The sequence below is a fragment of the Protopterus annectens genome, chromosome 6.part1 (assembly GCF_019279795.1).
Source record: "Protopterus annectens isolate FY-2018-M chromosome 6.part1, PAN1.0, whole genome shotgun sequence".
NCBI lineage: Eukaryota > Metazoa > Chordata > Ceratodontiformes > Protopteridae > Protopterus > Protopterus annectens.
Window position 1 is genome coordinate 323,403,803 of NC_056738.1, and position 17,947 is coordinate 323,421,749.

At 40.6% G+C, this 17,947-nt stretch overlaps 1 protein-coding gene across 1 annotated transcript in view; it reads left to right on the forward strand.

Annotated features, from left to right (window-relative positions):
• POLA2 (DNA polymerase alpha 2, accessory subunit) overlaps positions 1-17,947 on the forward strand; it is a 633,383-nt gene that overhangs the window by 238,277 nt on the left and 377,159 nt on the right. Inside the window, exons 9-10 of the mRNA XM_044075741.1 lie at positions 3,889-3,951; positions 13,595-13,652. Coding sequence (XP_043931676.1) covers positions 3,889-3,951; positions 13,595-13,652 — 121 coding nt within the window. The remainder of the gene's footprint in view (positions 1-3,888; positions 3,952-13,594; positions 13,653-17,947) is intronic.

Here is a 17,947-nt window from a genome sequence, read left to right on the forward strand (position 1 = left end):
ATTTGGTAGTTCAGCAAACACAGGAGAACCCGATTTTTACCGCCTTTGTTGAGAGGCAGTAAGTGTGTGGCAGTGGGTGATCTCCAACTGCTTTCTTATGGCAATGCACATACAAAAGAAGTCCAACATTCCAGCGGACTAACTAAGCAGGTTCATTCTGATCCCTCATGTGTGGGGCCTCAGTCAGTCACTGGCAGAGAGGATTATCTGTCATTTGGCCAACCTTGCTGCAACCTCTTTGCATCGCCTCACAGCAACAAGTGCAACAGGTTCTTTACCCCAATCTCCCCTCTTGGAGAGTCACTGAAAGATGATCTAGTCCACATTTGTCCCTCCAGTCTCCTTTATGCTTAGCTCCGATACCTCTAATTCCCAAACTCTTACAGAAGGCACTTCGGTTGAAAAGCATGTTTATCCTCATTGTCTCCTTTTGGCCTCATCAAGTGTGGTTCTCTTTCCTTTGTGCTCACCTTCGTTATCCACCATGGATACTGGACCCTAATCCAGACCCGCTTTCTCATCTCTCCGGGATGGACATTCCAAGTCCAAGTTGACCACTTAGTTTCTCCATTTCCACTGATAGCTAGACAGCCCAGGCTTTCCACCCCAGTCTGATACTTTTTTTCTTCCCACAAGGCCTTTACAAGGAAGAATTACAAAAGTAAATGAAAAATATTCTATGTTTAGGCTCTGCAGAGGGAATTGGAACCCTTCACTGCTCTTACCTCTGCAGTCCTAGTACTTTTAGCATCTATTTTTCAGGAAGGAGCTATTTTTTCTGCTGTCAAGGTGCAGTTAGGAGCCACATCTAATTTTCACTTGGGAGAAAATGTTTCCTCATTAGTTTCTTCAAAGTTGTGCAAGGCTTTTCTAAAAATGCTTTCTTGCTTAGGCCCACAGTGAAAGACCTATTGCCTCCCTGGGATTTGACAGTCGTGTTGCAAGGGTTAACTCAGAAACCCTTTAAACCATCATCTAAGCCTGGTTTAAATTTTTTGTCATGGAAAATAACTTTTTTGGTGGCCATAATGTCTGCAAGATGAGTTTCTGAACCCCACACTCTTTCTTCCATATCTGCTTGTCTTATTTTTCAGAAAGACAGGGTTACCTTATGGACCAATCCATGTTTATTTGCCTAAAGTAGCCTCAGAAACCAATATTAATCAAGCCATTAGTCTACCTGTTTTCTTTCCCAACTTTATAACAAAGGAAAATACATGCTCCATCTTGTGAATATATATTGGCAACTACATTTTTATCTCCACAAAAAAAAATTCAGGAAGTCAGAACAATTGTTTGTCTCCTTCTCCCCTAACAAAATGGGCTCACCAGTTTCCAAAATTACCTTGGCCAAATGGCTTACTGACCGCATTTCCTTTGTTTACAGTCAGCAAGATCAGTTCCTACCCAGGCCTCCTAAAGCACAGTCCACCAGATCCAAGGCTACTTCTTCCTTCTCTCTAGCTCTTCTATTGACATTTGCGTAGCAGGTTTCTGGTCAGATGCTTCTGGTCAAATGCTTGTACCTTTATTTCTCATTACAAATTGGATTTGAATTCCAGGAACAGAGCTGCCTTTGATTCAGCAGAACTTTGGAATATCCTTCCATGAGGGCCACCCAACGTCCATGTAGCTGGCGACACTTTCCCAGTAGTTGAGGAATGAATGAAAAGGACAACATCAGATATTAAAAGCATGTAGTTAACCATAATTATGCATCTGTGTTGTCCATTTTCATTTTCCCTGCATTCCCCACCCTCCTTCCCCCTTCCTTTCATCTCTTGGAGTGACCTTGTAGTTATTGTGGAATCTCTGTTCCAAGTTTGAGCACCAGTTCTGGTACTACTATTCTTACTTTGACTATTCTTAGGATTAATTACTCTTGGGGCTTAAATGGCAGCAAACTCGATCTGAGGCATAACAGGTGAACTGGGACATTATGGATAGAGGGAGGAGCTCCAGAGTTGGATCCGAGAGCCTTACAAATATGGCCGAGTCAGATCTAAGGTCGGATCTGAGACCTAATCATTGAGGAAGAATTAAAATGAACAACACAGATGCATAGTTATGGTGAGTATTTAAATTTATTAAGACTCTTCTATTAGAAACTGTGAATTTATACATGGTCTGTCATTAATTTATGTACTTTAATTCAACATTATCTTGGAGATTATGCGGTTAATTATTTTCCTGGTAGATCTCCCACATCTGATTTTATAATTGGCTTGCTCTTCTTTTGCCTAAGCTATTATTTGTCCTTTAGGGTAATTTATACAGACAGATTAAGGGAACTGCTGTGGGTTACCAACTTTGCACCCTCTTATAACTGTTTAGTTATGGCTTTAAAATAATGTGCATCTGTTGTCACAGTTTTTTTTCATAAACATTTATCAAAGGTTGTAGATATACAGATTACTTTTAATTTTATTTTGTGTGAAGAGGACAGCCACTCTGTAAAACACTTTATTCCTTAAAGAGGTTTCATGTAACAGATTTTTTTTCTCTCATACATGGTAATAGAATTTCTACAGTTTATTACCTTGAAATCACTACTAGATGTAATAATGGTCACATAAAAAGGCATCAGGCATATTTTGTTACTGAATATAATTTGCTGTCAGATGTGGCCAAGCATTATTCCTACTGACCTCAAGGATTTAAACACACATGCCTGTGTGTTCACCTATTTGTGGATCAGTTGAGTAGGAAACTGTATACATTTCAAAATGCTCCTTTGGGGCAAAAGTATTGCTGACTTTAGTCCATTGCCATTTCATCACAGCTGTTAAATTATATTATTGAAAATAGCAAAACTTACCACAACAGTTCTAAAGTGTGTGTGGTTTTTAGGAATTTTGGTAGGATTAATGGACTGAAATGTAGTAGAACAGGATGTACTTTATGTAATACTGTGTCAGTTATATACATTCTAACATTATTCTATTTTTAATATAGATGGTTAGAACGTTTAAAGTTAGATTGCACAAGCATCCTAGGGACATTTAAATTAAAATGTTGCATACATCTTTTGTTTTAAAGTATTCTGGTGAGGTAAGCTCATTGAAAGTTACACTAGTAGATAGAACAGTTTTGAATAATATAGTAGAGGTGACTGTTCTGTAAAAAGTTTACTTTGCGTTGACAGCATTATTATATTGGAATATGTGCTTAAAAGCCAAAAGGTGTGACTGCTGACTGCAGTTGGAAGTGTTGATTGGATTCCATTTGTCTTCTACTTGCCTAATTATTTGCTTGTTTTTCTTGGTTGCTGATATTTTTATCTCTGTATTTATTTATTTATTTTGTGTTTGGATGAATACCAGACTTTACATGAAATTTTATCATTCTTTTTAGTTGAATGTAAACTACTGTGACTTTCAAAAGGTCCAAACAGCATGACTTGTATGCGGGTAAACTCTGCGGTTCGTCACGTAGTGGACTCTGAGCATACTTTGTAGTAAGTCTGTGAAGTTCCTCCTCAGTTGAATGGTCTTCACAAATGGTTGCCAATGAATCAGTTGAGACTATTTTCCTTTCAGATGCAAAGTTGGCAATAGGTAGTTATGAACAGCTTTATTTGACTGTTCATATAAACAAGTTTTTTCCTGGTTTGTATTCATTGCAGTTAATCTGGTTTGTTTGTTTGTTTGTTTATTTATTTATTTATTTATTTAGGCATTTGTGGACCTGGTTAGTCTGAGATCCAGGAGAAAAGCTCCAGTATGTTTTTTAAGTAGTTACAATTAGATTATCATATTGGTACAGACCCCAAGTTTGAGCTGAAAGTACTAAAGTGTCTGTTTTTTTTGTTTTGTTTTGTTTTTTTAATGAGTGAAATTTTTTATGAGTGGATTTTTAGATGCAATAACTTTTTTTTTTTTTTTTAAGGTTGTGGCTGTGGAAGGACTAAACAGCACAGGGAGAAGACTAATTGCTTCCAGGATTTTTGAGGTATTTTATAAACTATACCTATAAATTCATTTAAACTAATTTTGTTGGTTGTCTACTAGTTAGCTGTAGCTAATAGTAAATTGTATCATATGTTCAGACTTTGAGGACATAGCCAGTATACTAACTGATAAATTTGGTTCAAACTTCACCCACCTACATTCCCAGATCACATAACTGTATCTACACCCCCAACCTATGAATCTCCCAAGGACAAGCCTTCAAAGCACTTTCCCAGACCAAGAGCTCTGCTTCTGTGTGTGTGTGTGTGTGTGTGTGTGTATGGAGGGGGGGGGTGTAACATAACAGGCTACCTGATGCCCAGCTTGAAACAGGACCTGTCAATCTATCTACAGAGGCTTTGCAATATCATCCTCCAAACAAGGTTTTTGTTGGACAAATGGAGTTCAGCAACAGTCATCCCTTTGCACAAAGCTTGGGGTATCAGTGGACCCAGGTAATTATAGACCCATAAGTTTGACCAGTCTCATCTGTAAGGCAGTGGAGAGGATCTTTATGAAATTAATAAATAAGGACATAGGCAGCCTACAAACTCTTGACCAAAGCCACTTCTTTGGAATTGTCTTCCTCTTTATAAAGCAAAGTACTCCCCTTACTCTATTGAGACACATACTCTGGATGATTGGATGGAAAACCACAACTTCACCTTTGGTTTAGCACCTTTATCCCTTATGGATATGGGTAACATTTAAATGTTTTGCTTTGCTGTGAGCTGTTTGTACTACCATCATACGAGGTAAAAACATCTTGGAGAATGTAGAGCTAGGCTTCTTAAAATTTTCATAGATCAATAGCCTATTAAATCGCTATGAACTTAGTTAGATAACATGTCAGTGTTGGATTTTCATAATTTACAAAATATAATATAGCAGAAAGTTGCTTATGTTACATTAGCTTAGAATTTTCATGGCTCATAGAGGTATACAGACAAGTTGGCTGCATACTTTAGGTGTGGATGACTGAACACAGTCATGAAAAATGTAGTAAGAGGTCAAAATAATTTTTAGCAAAACTTTTAACATACTGGGCATAAGAAATTTTATCCATATAATTTTTGTAAATGTCTTGAGTGTATGGAATGTTGGATTTCATATTTTTAGTATGCCATTAAGAAGTACCTACCATGGGAGTTTTCTCAAAATAAATTAGTACTCTGAAACTATTTTTTTTTTTTTTTTTTTGCAGTATGTTAAAACCACCTCACCCCTTTTATTAGCTTTTGTGACAACCAGATATTGATTGATTGATTGACTGATAACTCATGCAATGCTAGTCAGTAGCATAGCTAGGGTGGGCCACCCCGATCACAAAATGTTAGGTGGCGTGATCAGTAGATGTCGAAGTAAGTGATGATATTGCATTTATGGTCTAAACAGAAGCACTTAGTGCTCCATATGTGGCATAAACAACTGTAGCAGCTGCTTGCTGCTACATTTTAAAAATAAACAAGTTTTATAACTGTAGCGCCTTTGGGCTACATGTGTGACATAAACTGAAGAGCATTTTTTTTTAAATATAACTGAAGCACTTTAGTGCTCCATATACTTGTGGGATAAACTGTAGTAACTGCTTGTTACAGATGCAGTAAGTAGTTGTTACAGTTCAATTTCTTTTGCTCGTCAACTTTGAGGTGAGGGAAGGACACCAGTTTGAGGGACAGCACTGGTTGCCAGACTAGCTAGCTACACCTCTGATGCCAGTAACTGTGATTTTAAAAAATTCTGGCTCAAATTCCTAACCGATGTTTGAGAAGACTCCCATGGTAGGTCAGTTCTTTAAAAATGGCAATTCAGAATGCTTTAACTATTGGATAGCAAGTTGGTTGTTGTATCTTTCAGCTTTTCCTGGTTATGGGTCGCCACAGTGGAACTCCGGTCCGCTAATGATTGGTATTTGATTTTTACGTGCCGAGTTACCAGCCCTGACACACAACCTTCAACGAAGGTACAGCCATTCACGCATGTCTCCACGCAGAAGACGCTCTAGCTGAGAATCAAAACGGACAGCGTCTTACTGTGAGGCAACAACGCTACCGCAGCAGCACCACCGCGGGATAAAGTTAATTGTGTACCACACAAGCTGATAAAGAGGTTGTGATGATTATAATAAATCAACATGCTTATGGAAATTAAGTCATAGCTCATCTTTTGATATTAAATATTTGTTACTCCCACATAATCCCTCAGTACAATTTCAGTTATATCAAGAAATTTGTGTATTATTGGGTGGATCTTGATGTCATATCCAAGTCTCTTTTTACTGAACTATTTGTCTGTCATCTGAGATCTCAGTGTTTCTCTGTTTTAGCTAAAATACACAAATCTCTGACCAAGCTTCCTGGCCATTCTGTTGTGTCAGGTGAGGATGGTCACTTTGTAAGCAGTACACTACACCAAAAATTGTTTTTTGTTTCCTAGGTATTAATAGAAGTATCGCTAAGCATAACCCTTGTATTGATTTACATATGTTAGACAGAAAGGAATGTGTGGATAGTCAACACAGGCATTATTGCCCTAGGGTAGGTGAACAAGCTAACATTTTCAGCTTTATCGTGTCAGTCTTGAAATTTTCATTATTATTTTTGTAGTTGTCATTTTGATATTTTGCCTCACTCTCTCCACTAGATGTCACTATAATCACATACATTTCAGAAACACTGTTCAGCAGCTTTTGCCGCTGTTACTTTAGTTCCAAGACTAAACAAAACGTGTGTGTGTGTGTGTGTGTGTGTGTGTAAATTATAAATAAGAATTATGATGGTTCGCAATCATAACCTGTTTAATATATGTTAGAGACATGGAAGCCAAGAAATTCACCCCTAGATCGACAACTGATCTGTCTTTTTCCAAATTTCAGAGCATACATCTATATTACTAAACGCAACCCTAAAAGTTTTGGACATCCGTTAAAGAAATCTTACATCCTGGCCAAAAATTCAACCCACCCCCTCTTCCTATAACTCACCACTTGAAGCTGCAGTACAGTTCAACTCTTATGTTATGAATAGTATAGCATCTTTAGCCAGGATTCCTCTAACCCTGCCCAACAGCCACATATCACCACATCCACTTTCACCTTTAAACCTGTGCTCACATCCTATGTAAAAAAACTTAAACCTTGCTCTTTTTCAGCTGATGGCCTTCCAAGCAAGTACCTAAAAATAGCAGCCAGTAGCATTGCCTATCCTTTCTCAATCCTTATAAATGGGTCAGTCCAGGAATCCCACATTTCCTCTCTCTGGAAAAAGTCACACATTATCCCTCTGCACAAAGCAAGGAATTCAGCAGACATTAATAACTTTAGACCTATGGCAATCTTATCTCCCCTCACCAAAATACTTGAAAAAAATGTATTCAAAAACAATTGCTAGACTGTCTCCTGCAGGAAGAACTCTTATCCTCTACACAACATGGCTTCTGTCCTTTCCATAGTACTAGCACTGCCCTAACCTATATAAATACTGTCAATAAAGCTAGAGGTAATGGCAAATAGTCTTTTCCTTATTTTTAGACTTGTCTAAAGCCTTCAACATAGCTTATCACAGCAGACCTCTACTTTAAATGTCCTAACTAGGTCTCTATCAACCCACCCTTCTGTGGTTCAAAAGTTACCTATCCAATAGATATCAGTCAGTAAAATGGCACTCTGTGCTCTCTCCTTACCTCCCAGTCACCACTGGTGTACCACGAGGCTCTATCCTTGGTCCCCTCCTCTTTAACATTTTCACCAACACACTCTATACTTCCACACAACAGGCCACCCTAATACAGTATGCAGATTTCACTCTCATTTGCACATCTGAGAACATGATACCTCCAAAAAGTTACTCCGGAAGCTTTAACAGTCACTGAAACATGCTTTCATAACTCACAACTCATGTTCAACCCAAATCCCTCTCTCATGAAAAAAATAAAATGTAAAGACCTCTCTCCTGATAATACAAGCACTGAAGTCACTTCTCATAGCAAACATTTAAGGGTAGTAGTGGATGATAATCTTACATTCGACCTGCGTATACAAAATTGCATAAGAAAAAATCATCAAAAACTAGCTAGCTGTACAGAGCCAAAAACGTTCTCACTGACGCAACTAAAACTACACTGGCCACTACTTTCTACTCCCCAGTCTTCTTTATGGCGCTCTCATCCTTGCTAACCTCCAGGCTTCACAAAAATTAAAAACTTGAGCAACGCTGTAACAAATTTGCAGCACATAACCCTTTCAGAGCCCACCACTTTATAGCACTGAAAAGCCTAAATTGGTTACAACTGTCACATCAACTAACATATACACAGTTTCTTGCCACCTATAAAATTATCCAGCATCCATCTGACTCTCCAGCACTAAAAAACATTCTACACAACTATGTTCCCAGTTGGTCATTGCGATCCAGTGACCAAGAAATCCTGTCCATCTACAAACCTCTCAAATCTGCTGGGTATTGTTTGTACTTGTACAAAGCTGTTAAGGCCTGGAACTCCTTACCTGTATCCATCAGGTCTGTACCCTCTCTCCCATCTTTCAAAACCCATGCTTGAAAGAGTTCCTAGCTAATATCTGTCTTCTTACTTCTCAAAACCAGGATATACTATATTCATAAATATGGATAGGTTCCTTTTCATTCTTCATACCTCCTTACTTTCCCTTCTTCACTTGCTTCATTACTGCTATCTGATTCTCTTCCCTGATTTTCTCTCTAAATATACCATTAGCTTGTTTTCCCTCACTTCATATTGCAATTCCTATTTATATTAGACTAACTTACCTTTAATTTTTCTACAAACTGTCTAAAATTTCTCTAAATATTAAATGATTGTCATATACCTTGTATCAATTAACCAATGATGTTGGGTAGTCCAATCTTACCTTCATTTTTACATATGGGTTCGGAGCCGATCCTCAGCTCCGACTCGGACGATTTACAAGCTCTTAGACTTTTGGTTGGCTCGTGGCTAAGCAGGTATCCCATGGTGCACCAGTGCAATCCCCAGATCTCGTTTGCCGCGTCGACAAGTTCGGATGTGCTTCTCTTGGCTCTGGCTAAGTCCTTTTAATTCTTTACATTCATAGTGGATATTGCATATTTAGTGTTATTTAGTGTTATCTTATAGGCCTTTGCCTAAGTTGTCCTTGTGGACTTTTTTTCACTGTAGTAGTTTTAGTATCCTGTGTGCCAGTTAGTTAGGCGCCGTTGCACTTTTTTTTTTTTTTTTTTTTGCCTAGGTATAGCGTTTGTTTTGGCGTTTTTTCCACTCTTAATCAACAGGGGCTCCTGTTGATTTATTTGTACTGTTCGGACCTTTTTTGGTCGATGTTGACTGTTAACTTGTTGTCTTTGGCAGGGATCCGCTAAGGTGGTATTTATAGGATTGCTGTTACAAATTTGTTCCTGTGTGATTGAACCTGTGTCTGTCTGTGTTAAATACTTGGTCTGTTTAAGTTAGAAGACCTAGTTTCTCTTACACCGGGCTAGGCCCGTTTAACTTAGAGGACCTAGTCCTCGTGTAACTCTTCTGCAGGGCTAGGCCTGTTTTAGTTAGAGGACCTAGTCCTCATTTATTCTCTCTCTTCCTATCTCTCCTCTGGTTTTGCGTGTGTGTCTGCAATGTCTAAGGATAGCAAGGAGCATAAACCCTCTGGGTTCAAAAAATGCATGAAATGCTCCCAGAAGATGTCGTTAAAGGATGGCCACAGTAGCTGTGTGTACTGCTTGGGAGCCATCCATTTGCAGGAATCATGCTTGTTCTCTCATGCTTTCTCTCCTAGAGGAGAGAGGGAACAAACTGATACTCAAGGGTCTTCTGAAACCAACCTTTGAGGAAGCTTTATCTAGTTCATCAGCTTCTTCCAAGTCTACACAATCCAGATCTTGAATCCAAACCGAAAGCTTCTAAAAGGCCTTCTCCAGTACCGGCTGGTATCTCGGAGCCGCCTTCCAAGTTACCAAAATCTGCATCCTCGACACCTCAGTCTTCGGAGCCAAAGGAGAGCACCATTGTATCAGAGTCAGTCACAGGTGCTTCGGTGCTGACTTTTGAACCTTTGGAAATAGCAGTTGACTCTACTGCTCGGAGCCGGGCTGTAGAATCCCTACCGGTCTCCTTTCTAAACAAGTTTCCAGTGCCTCCTCGGTCAAGATCCCCCACGTTATCTTCCAGATCTTCCAGGAACCTTTTGGAAAAAGATGTGGAGAGGGTAGTACTGAGACTCCTGAAGTCATCTGCACTGCCTAAATTTTTGTTGGCTCCGACCCAGTCTGTTCCAGAGCCACTCGATCCGGTTTTGCCCTCGTCTGTTATTCCTCCTCCGAGCCTTGTTGGCCTTTCGGAGTCAGAGTGCTTGTTACCAGCGGAGGAACCCTCAGTTCCAGCTCCCCTTACTGCTGCATTGGAGCCGAGCTTGGCTCCGACACGCTCTGCTCCGTCCGTCGTGTCCAGGGACAGAAGCTCTTCTGTCGGCACCGATGGGAAGGATTTGAATCAATCTTCTTCGGTTCCGAGCCTTCCTATCGGTGCTTCCGCCAGGGTGAGCTCGGACCCTGCATCTATCTCGGAGCCGATGGCTCTGGCTCCGGTGCCAACCTTTGCCTCTTCGGAGCGGGGGAGGTCTTCAGAGCTGGAGAGGTCGGCTTTTGAGGTGATGAGGAGCGTGCTGTCTCAGTCTACATCCCCTGCCAGTGGTACAAGCACTCTTCCCCCCAGGGCACCCACTTCAGTCTCAGTACCTACTCTCTCCAGAGACAGCAGAGACCCGCAGCCTCAGGAGCCACCGGCTGGTGGTCACCACTCTTCCGAAGCCTCCCCAGAATGTCCCTTCAAGGAGAACCCCCCCCCCCAGAAGAGGGTATGCAAGAGGAAGCATACTGACTCCCCGGATGAGTCTCTGGCATAAGACACTGACCACGAGGAGTCAGAAGGGTCCCCCAAGTCGTCCTCTGATGATGTCTTCTTTTTCGACATCCTGGAGATCCTTAAACAGAGGTGCGACTGGCCCACTGTCAACCTTTCTGATGAGGAATTGGTGTACCTGAAGGCTTTTGAGTCTCAACCCTCTGTCTCTTTGGTCTCTCCACCTTTCGATGAACTAATGGATCTGGTTAGTTGGAAGGTATGGGATATTCCCGATGCCATGGAGCCAGTCCCCAGGAGACCAAATAAGTTTCTGTCTGCCCTTCCTGGAAAAAAGTTCTTGTCTAAGGGCGTTCCCATAGATGCCATGGTGGTGGTGGCGGCCACGAAGAAGGAGTTGGCAGAGACTTCTTCCTCTGTTCATCCACCAAACAGGGAGTCTCGACAGATGGACAGATTTGGGAAGCATGTATTTAGTTCAGTGGCATTTACACTTCGATCTCTGAACTATCTTACTCACTTCACGAGGTTGCAGAGGGATCTCCTCAAGGAGTTAGGAGATTCTATACAGGGTGCTTGTCCTGAGGGAGTCCCTGATAGGATCTCTGCTCAGCTGTCCACCCTAAATTCTGTCGTTTACTCCTCCATGCGGCTTATCTCCCATGCAGCTGACGGAGTGAGCAGAGCAGAGGGTTCAGGAGTTGCCCTTAGGTGCCACTCCTGGATGCGCCTGTGTAATTTTGCGGAACCGTTCAAGTCCACCTTCACCAACGCCCCATTTGATGGTTCCTCTTTGTTTGGTCCCAAGGCGAAAGAAACACTTACTCGGTGAGAGCAGGAAGGAAAGACTCTCTGCCGTGGGAGTCCATTTTACCGTTCCCTCTCGACCATACCCCAAAGGGGAGGTAAAATGTGGTTCAAAAAGTCCCAGAGGGTCTTTCTGGACACACAGAGTGAATCCTCCTTCAGAGGCAGAGGAGGAGGATATTGTAGACGTCGCCCTAGAGGCAGAGGTGGTCCGCAATACCAGCAAGGCCTTGATTCCTTTCGAGGGCGGCATTATCAGGGCTCCTGATGTGCGGCCCAACTGTGTCTCTCTGGGGCCAGTCGGGGGTTGAATCTCTTTGTATTCAGAAGCCTGGCTAAATATCACCCAATACAAGTGGGTATAAAGAGTTGTTACCAGAGGCTATATCATACCCTTTTCCCTTCCACAGTTTGTTCCCAAAAAGATCCCAGATGTTCCACCCAATCACAGGGATCAGGCAGCTGTGGAGATCAACAAGTTGCTCTTAAAAAGAGTCATCCAGCCCGTCCCAGCAGACCAGACAGGATCCGATCCACCTTGGATTCGATGGGTTAAATATTATGTTAAATGTTATGGCCCACAAGTTATCTAAGGTTTTTCTTAAAGGTGTTTTTCACATGAGACCTCCTGTCAAAATCCCTTATTCTCCCTGGAATTTGAATTTTATGCTGTCTCAGATAATTCTTCCCCCCTTCGAACCAGCATCATCTTGTGATCTCAAATTTTTGCCCTGGAAAACTATTTTTCTAGTGGCCATTACTTCTGCCTCTGAGTGTCAGAACTTCAAGCATTATCTATCAGACCTCCTTACATGATTTTCCATGCTGATAGAGTATCTCTCAGAACAAACCCCTCCTTTTTGCCTAAAGTCTATTCCGAGTCAAATATCAATCAGGCGATTGAGTTGCCAGTCTTTTTTCCCAGCTATTCCAACAAATTGGAATACATGCTGCGCAAACTTGACGTACATAGACAGCTCAGATTTTATCTTGCTAGAACTAAGGATATTAGAAAATCAGATCAACTCTTTGTATCCTTTTCAGAGGCCAGAAAAGGTAGACCAGTGGCTAAGACAACCCTTTCAAAATGGTTATCGGATTGTATCTCATTTGTTCATGCAAATGCTAACATAACTTTGCCACACAAAGCAAAGGCTCATTCAGCCAGAGACATTTCTACGTCTTCTGCTTTTCAAGCTAAATTGCCCCTTGACAACATTTGTGCTGCAGCCACTTGGTCTAAGCCTCATACCTTTATCACTCATTACAAAGTAGATAAGGCTTCCAGGGACAGTCTTCTTTTGGTTCCACGGTCCTGAAAAATGTACTCCCGTGAGCCACCCAGGATTGCAGGTGCTAGGGATGCTGCCCATCAGTGAGAATAAACGGCGAGATTTAACAACTTCACATAAAGAAGTTATGTACTCACCATAACGTTCCATGTGAGTTGTTTATCACGTCCCTCCCTCCATCCCCCTCCTGGCTGACAGTTGACCTAGAGGCTAGTATCATCCTGGTTGTTCAATACTTCTTCTTCCTTCTTGGGGAGTGCTCCCCTTACAGGGGTATATATACACGCAGCAAACAAGATCTGAGGTAATTCCAGCAGTGCATCATGGGATAAGGGGCTTGGTCTCGAGCTACTGGCAAACCTTGAGCTTTGCTATAGGCCGTGTCAGAGCCGAGGATCGTCTCCAAACCCATCAGTGAGAATAAAGGCAAGATAAACAACTCACATGGAACATTATGGTGAGTACATAACTTCTTTTTCATCAAGTTTCACCATGAAATTAAGGACTGAATCCACTTTGGTTTTTGGAAAACATAATAATGAGGACTGCATCCTACAAAAAGTGCTATAACTTGTTTCTTAAGTAGTTATTTCAGGGAATGTTTTTCGATGTTAGACAAAACATATTTTTTCTTATCAGATTACATACATTATAATGTCACTTGTTTTTATTTTACAGGGAGTGCCACTGCCTTTTTTTAATGCTATTGACTCAACAAAAGAAGAAGTCTTAGGAGGTAAGGTATACATTTTATTCTTTTTTAACCGGTACCATATTAACCTAAAACTTTATGATATTTTTATCCTTAAGGCATTTTCTATACAATAATATTTGAAGGCCAGAAGTAATTATAGATTTTATATTTTATTTATTTAAGTAGGGAAGCCCACTGGACACAAGCACCCCGTTTCAGTGGTGCCCCAGGAGCAGTCTCTGATTAAGTGGCATAGTCAGTGTCGCATAGGAGGCTAATGGAGGCTAAGAGAATCAAACAATGGGCTACATGAATTCTTTAACAGTTCATGGCCTTAATCCACTGAGCTGCCATATTTGTGAAGCTGAATTTAACAGTATGCAATTTCCAATTAGAACATAGTAAGCCACCACAGTGGATAACAAAGAAAGCACTGTGAGTGAAGTACATATTTGGATTTCTGCAAGGTCTTTTACATTGTGTATCGCATGACTCTGGCTCATATATCCCAGGGAACATGACCTGGTTAGTGCTCAAACCACAGTGAAAACCAGGGTGGGTACAGCACCCATCAGTTATAATGGGAGCGCAGTGACAGACATCTGTGTTTTTTATTGGCGATACACTGGCAGACATTTGTGGAATTCCATGATTGAAATCATGATACATCACATGTATGATAGTGGCATTAGGGGAAGGAGCATGCAATCAAGCAAAAATAAATAAATAAATAATTCTCTACTGGGATGCATTGGTTTCCTTTCTGGCCCCTAATATCATTTTACATTGTGGGGGAATTCTGGTAATGAGGACCTGAGATTGAGGAGGAGCACCAGGAACACCTGATTATCAACTGTCAGGGGAGCAAAAATTCATTTAAAAAAGAGGGAGAATTTGAAGATGAAGTTAAAGGTGATGAGGTTGGGCCAAACATGATAACATGGATATGAAGCTGTCTGGCTGACTGGAAAAGGGAGTAGTAGGTGGTGACAGAGAATCTATGAAACATTACAGTTTCATACAGTTCAGTGCTGTGACCTGTTTTGTTTTGCATAGTTTTGCGGGACATTAGTGAAGATCCAGGCATATAACCAAAATGGTGAATGAAATTGAGGAATTAGAGTATGATGAAAGACAAAGGCAACTGGTTGTGCATGTACAGTATCACAGACAAGACAAACAAGAGTAATCACCTATCAAAACATCTACTCTTCATAACATCTAAACTCAAAACATCAAGACCATAACATCTAAACTTCAAAACATCTAAAACTCATAACATTGAATCTCAAAACATTGAAAACTGCAAAGCAAGTATAAATAACATCCCACAGAGTTTTTACTATGTTTATGCAGGAGGCAAGCCACCCTGCACCCCCCCACCCCATAAATTAAATATACCAACTCCAAGGTCGCACTACAGTGGGGGAAAAAGTTAATTTCCTAACCCCACTGTAGTGCGACCTTGGAGTTGGTATATTTAATTTACGGGGAGGGGGGGTGGGGGTGCAGGGAGACTTGCCCCCAGTGTGTGGGATGTTATTTATAGTTGCTTTGTAGTTTTCAATGTTTTGAGATTTGATGTTATGAGTTTTAGATGTTTTGAAGTTTAGATGTTATGGTCTTGATGTTTTGAGTTTAGATGTTATGAAGAGTAGATGTTTTGATAGGTAACCGATTTTTAGACACACCACACTATCTGAAAAGGTAAGTAGGGAGTTGAAGTTGAAAAGGAAAGATATGGCAGATAAAGAAGGGTGGCTTGAAGATGGGCTGTTCAAGATGGACTTGGCATTGAGATGGTCTTCAGGGAGGATTATTGTACCCTGGATAGACTTCTTTTGGTGTTATTTTTCCATTAAACACTAGTTCTTGGTCTCTGCCTACAGAGCGGGTCTATATTATTTCTTCGACAGCTTAGGTTGTCGAATGCTCAGTGATCGACAGGTAAGCGTCGAAGTTTCAAAATTGCGAATGGCCATATAAGTGAATTCTTTTCTCGGGAAAGAATTTGCTTGGCCAGTATCGGGGAGGTGCCCTTTCCCCAGTGTAGAGCGATCTTGGAGTTGGTATATTTAGTTAGGGGGTGTGGTGGGCGAAGCCCTCCACTATATTAAGGTTGAAAAGTTAATTTTATTTCCGGATGGCCTAGCAAATTTTTTCCTGAGGAAAGAATTAGCTTATATGGCCATTTGCGATTTTGAAACTTTGACGTTTCGGTGTTGATCATTAAGCATTCGACAACCTAAGCTGTCGAAGAAATAATATAGACCCTACAAAGCTGCAGACGTAGATGGTATGAGATTCCCTTCTATATGTGCTTTGTCATATGCTTTTTTCAATTTTTTATGGCATCAGTTGTGTTAAATGATGGATGTACCATGCTTTGTCATACGCTTTATTAAAGATGTGCTAAACAGTGTGTGTTTAAAAAATAAAATAAAAACTGATCTCTCTGACTTAATTTATGGGGGGAAAGATAAAAGTAATGTTCTTTGGCACACACCTAAAGGATCAATAAACATATGTCCTCCATCATATTTCAACCAGCACATAGAACATGTAGTTTTTTTAACATCTAGGGGTCACTCCTGATGTTCAACATATAGATCACTGTTGAAGTAGCCTAAGTTATTTGGGTCATAACTCTTGTGATAGGCCAGCTTTCAAAGTTTGACGGCACCTATCATGCACTCTTGTTGTCAGGAGCTTGAGAGGAGCTCTGTATTAAGGCAGAATGCAAATATCCTCGGTATATTTAGAGCACAAATTGCTGGTGAAGAGTGCTTCTTTGGCAGGGCCTTTGAAACTGTTTGTCTACTAGTAATCTTTCAAGGCTGGGCAGAGAAGTCTCCTGTTTGGAAAAACTTTTCAGTATATCTATTTTTCATGTGTTGCTAAGAAGCAAATTGCTTTTGGATTATACTAAGGGAGTTTGTGTAAATGCTTGTACTTGTGGGGGACTTTCAGTAGTTTGCCCACCTCAGTACCACTTGTTCTCTTCATTACCTTTCACTGACTTATCCAGGCTCAGCTATCTGATTTTTGAGGTCTTATTCTCGACTTACTTATGGAGCAGCCACCTGCATTTTTGGTTTCATATTCCCATATCTACAAAAAGAAGAAAGTTTTTAGGGAGTCTTTGGGAATCAAGCCGGATCCTAATCTGACTCTGATGCTAATAGTGACTCAGCTCTGGCCACATTTTGTTCTTCAGACTGCTCATCTTTTTCACCCAGTTCTCTTGGTGTTGCACCTACAGCCACCAAAAACAGAATAACCATGTCCTCTGCAGCTGTAGGCATGCCCTTGTCGGGCAGGGGAGAGAACCACTCTTGTTGGTATCAGGGGAAGGGGTATGTAAAGGTTCTTCATTCAGCTGAGGTGGAGTAACTGAATATAAGACAAGTATGAGTACTAAGGGCAGGTCATTTTCCAAGGTCTTGCCCAAGAAAAGTGAGTATAGTGAGAAAACCTTCCATTCTCTTATTTCCGTCTCTGTGCACAGGAAAGATCTACAGGGATTTGCTAAGAAGTTCATTAGTGCTTTTTCCTTGCCCTCTACCTCTTTAAACAAGAAACGGAAACAAATTCATCACATTGATTTTGATTTTCAGTCATAATAAGATGCATCACAGGAGATTGTTGTATCTCTGGAATTTCTTCTCTATCTGAACTTTTTGACTCTGATGAAAGTATGGTTTCAGATATCTGTTTTTCTGAGACTGAAAGAAGTTTATCAGTGGGAGCAGAATGAAATTCTTATGGCACATAAAATGTATTTTTTTTTACATCTAGGGGTCACTCCTGAGGTTCAACATATAGATCACTGTTGAAGTAGCCTAAGTTGTTTGGCTCATATCCCTTGACATAATTTATTATAATTTGTCACAGTTGGATATCCCTAAATCTACAGCTGTTCCTCCCATATTTGTCTGAATTAGAGAGTTTGCCTAATAGTCCTACTCCTCTCTCAGTTAGTTTGAAGAGTTATACAAGGTACCTCAGACTAATACAGGGTACCTCAGACTAATAAGCATTTGTTTTCCAACCCCATAGCAGACAGCAGTAATGTATCTGTCTAAACTGCTTCAGGTAAGCAGACAACTGCTTCTAACACCCTTTCCATGTGATGAGGATAAGAAGGCTTTTGACAAGTGTGGAAGAAGTTGTATTCTTCTGCTCCTTTAAATTTAAAGGTTTTAAACTGTTAAGCTTATATGTAAAACATGCAACAGATAATTGTTAGCATTCCTTCTTCTGAGGTAAAGCTGACACAACTTCTTAGAGATTTCTTTGTACAATTTATGATTAAAATCCCTTTGGACATAGCCAGA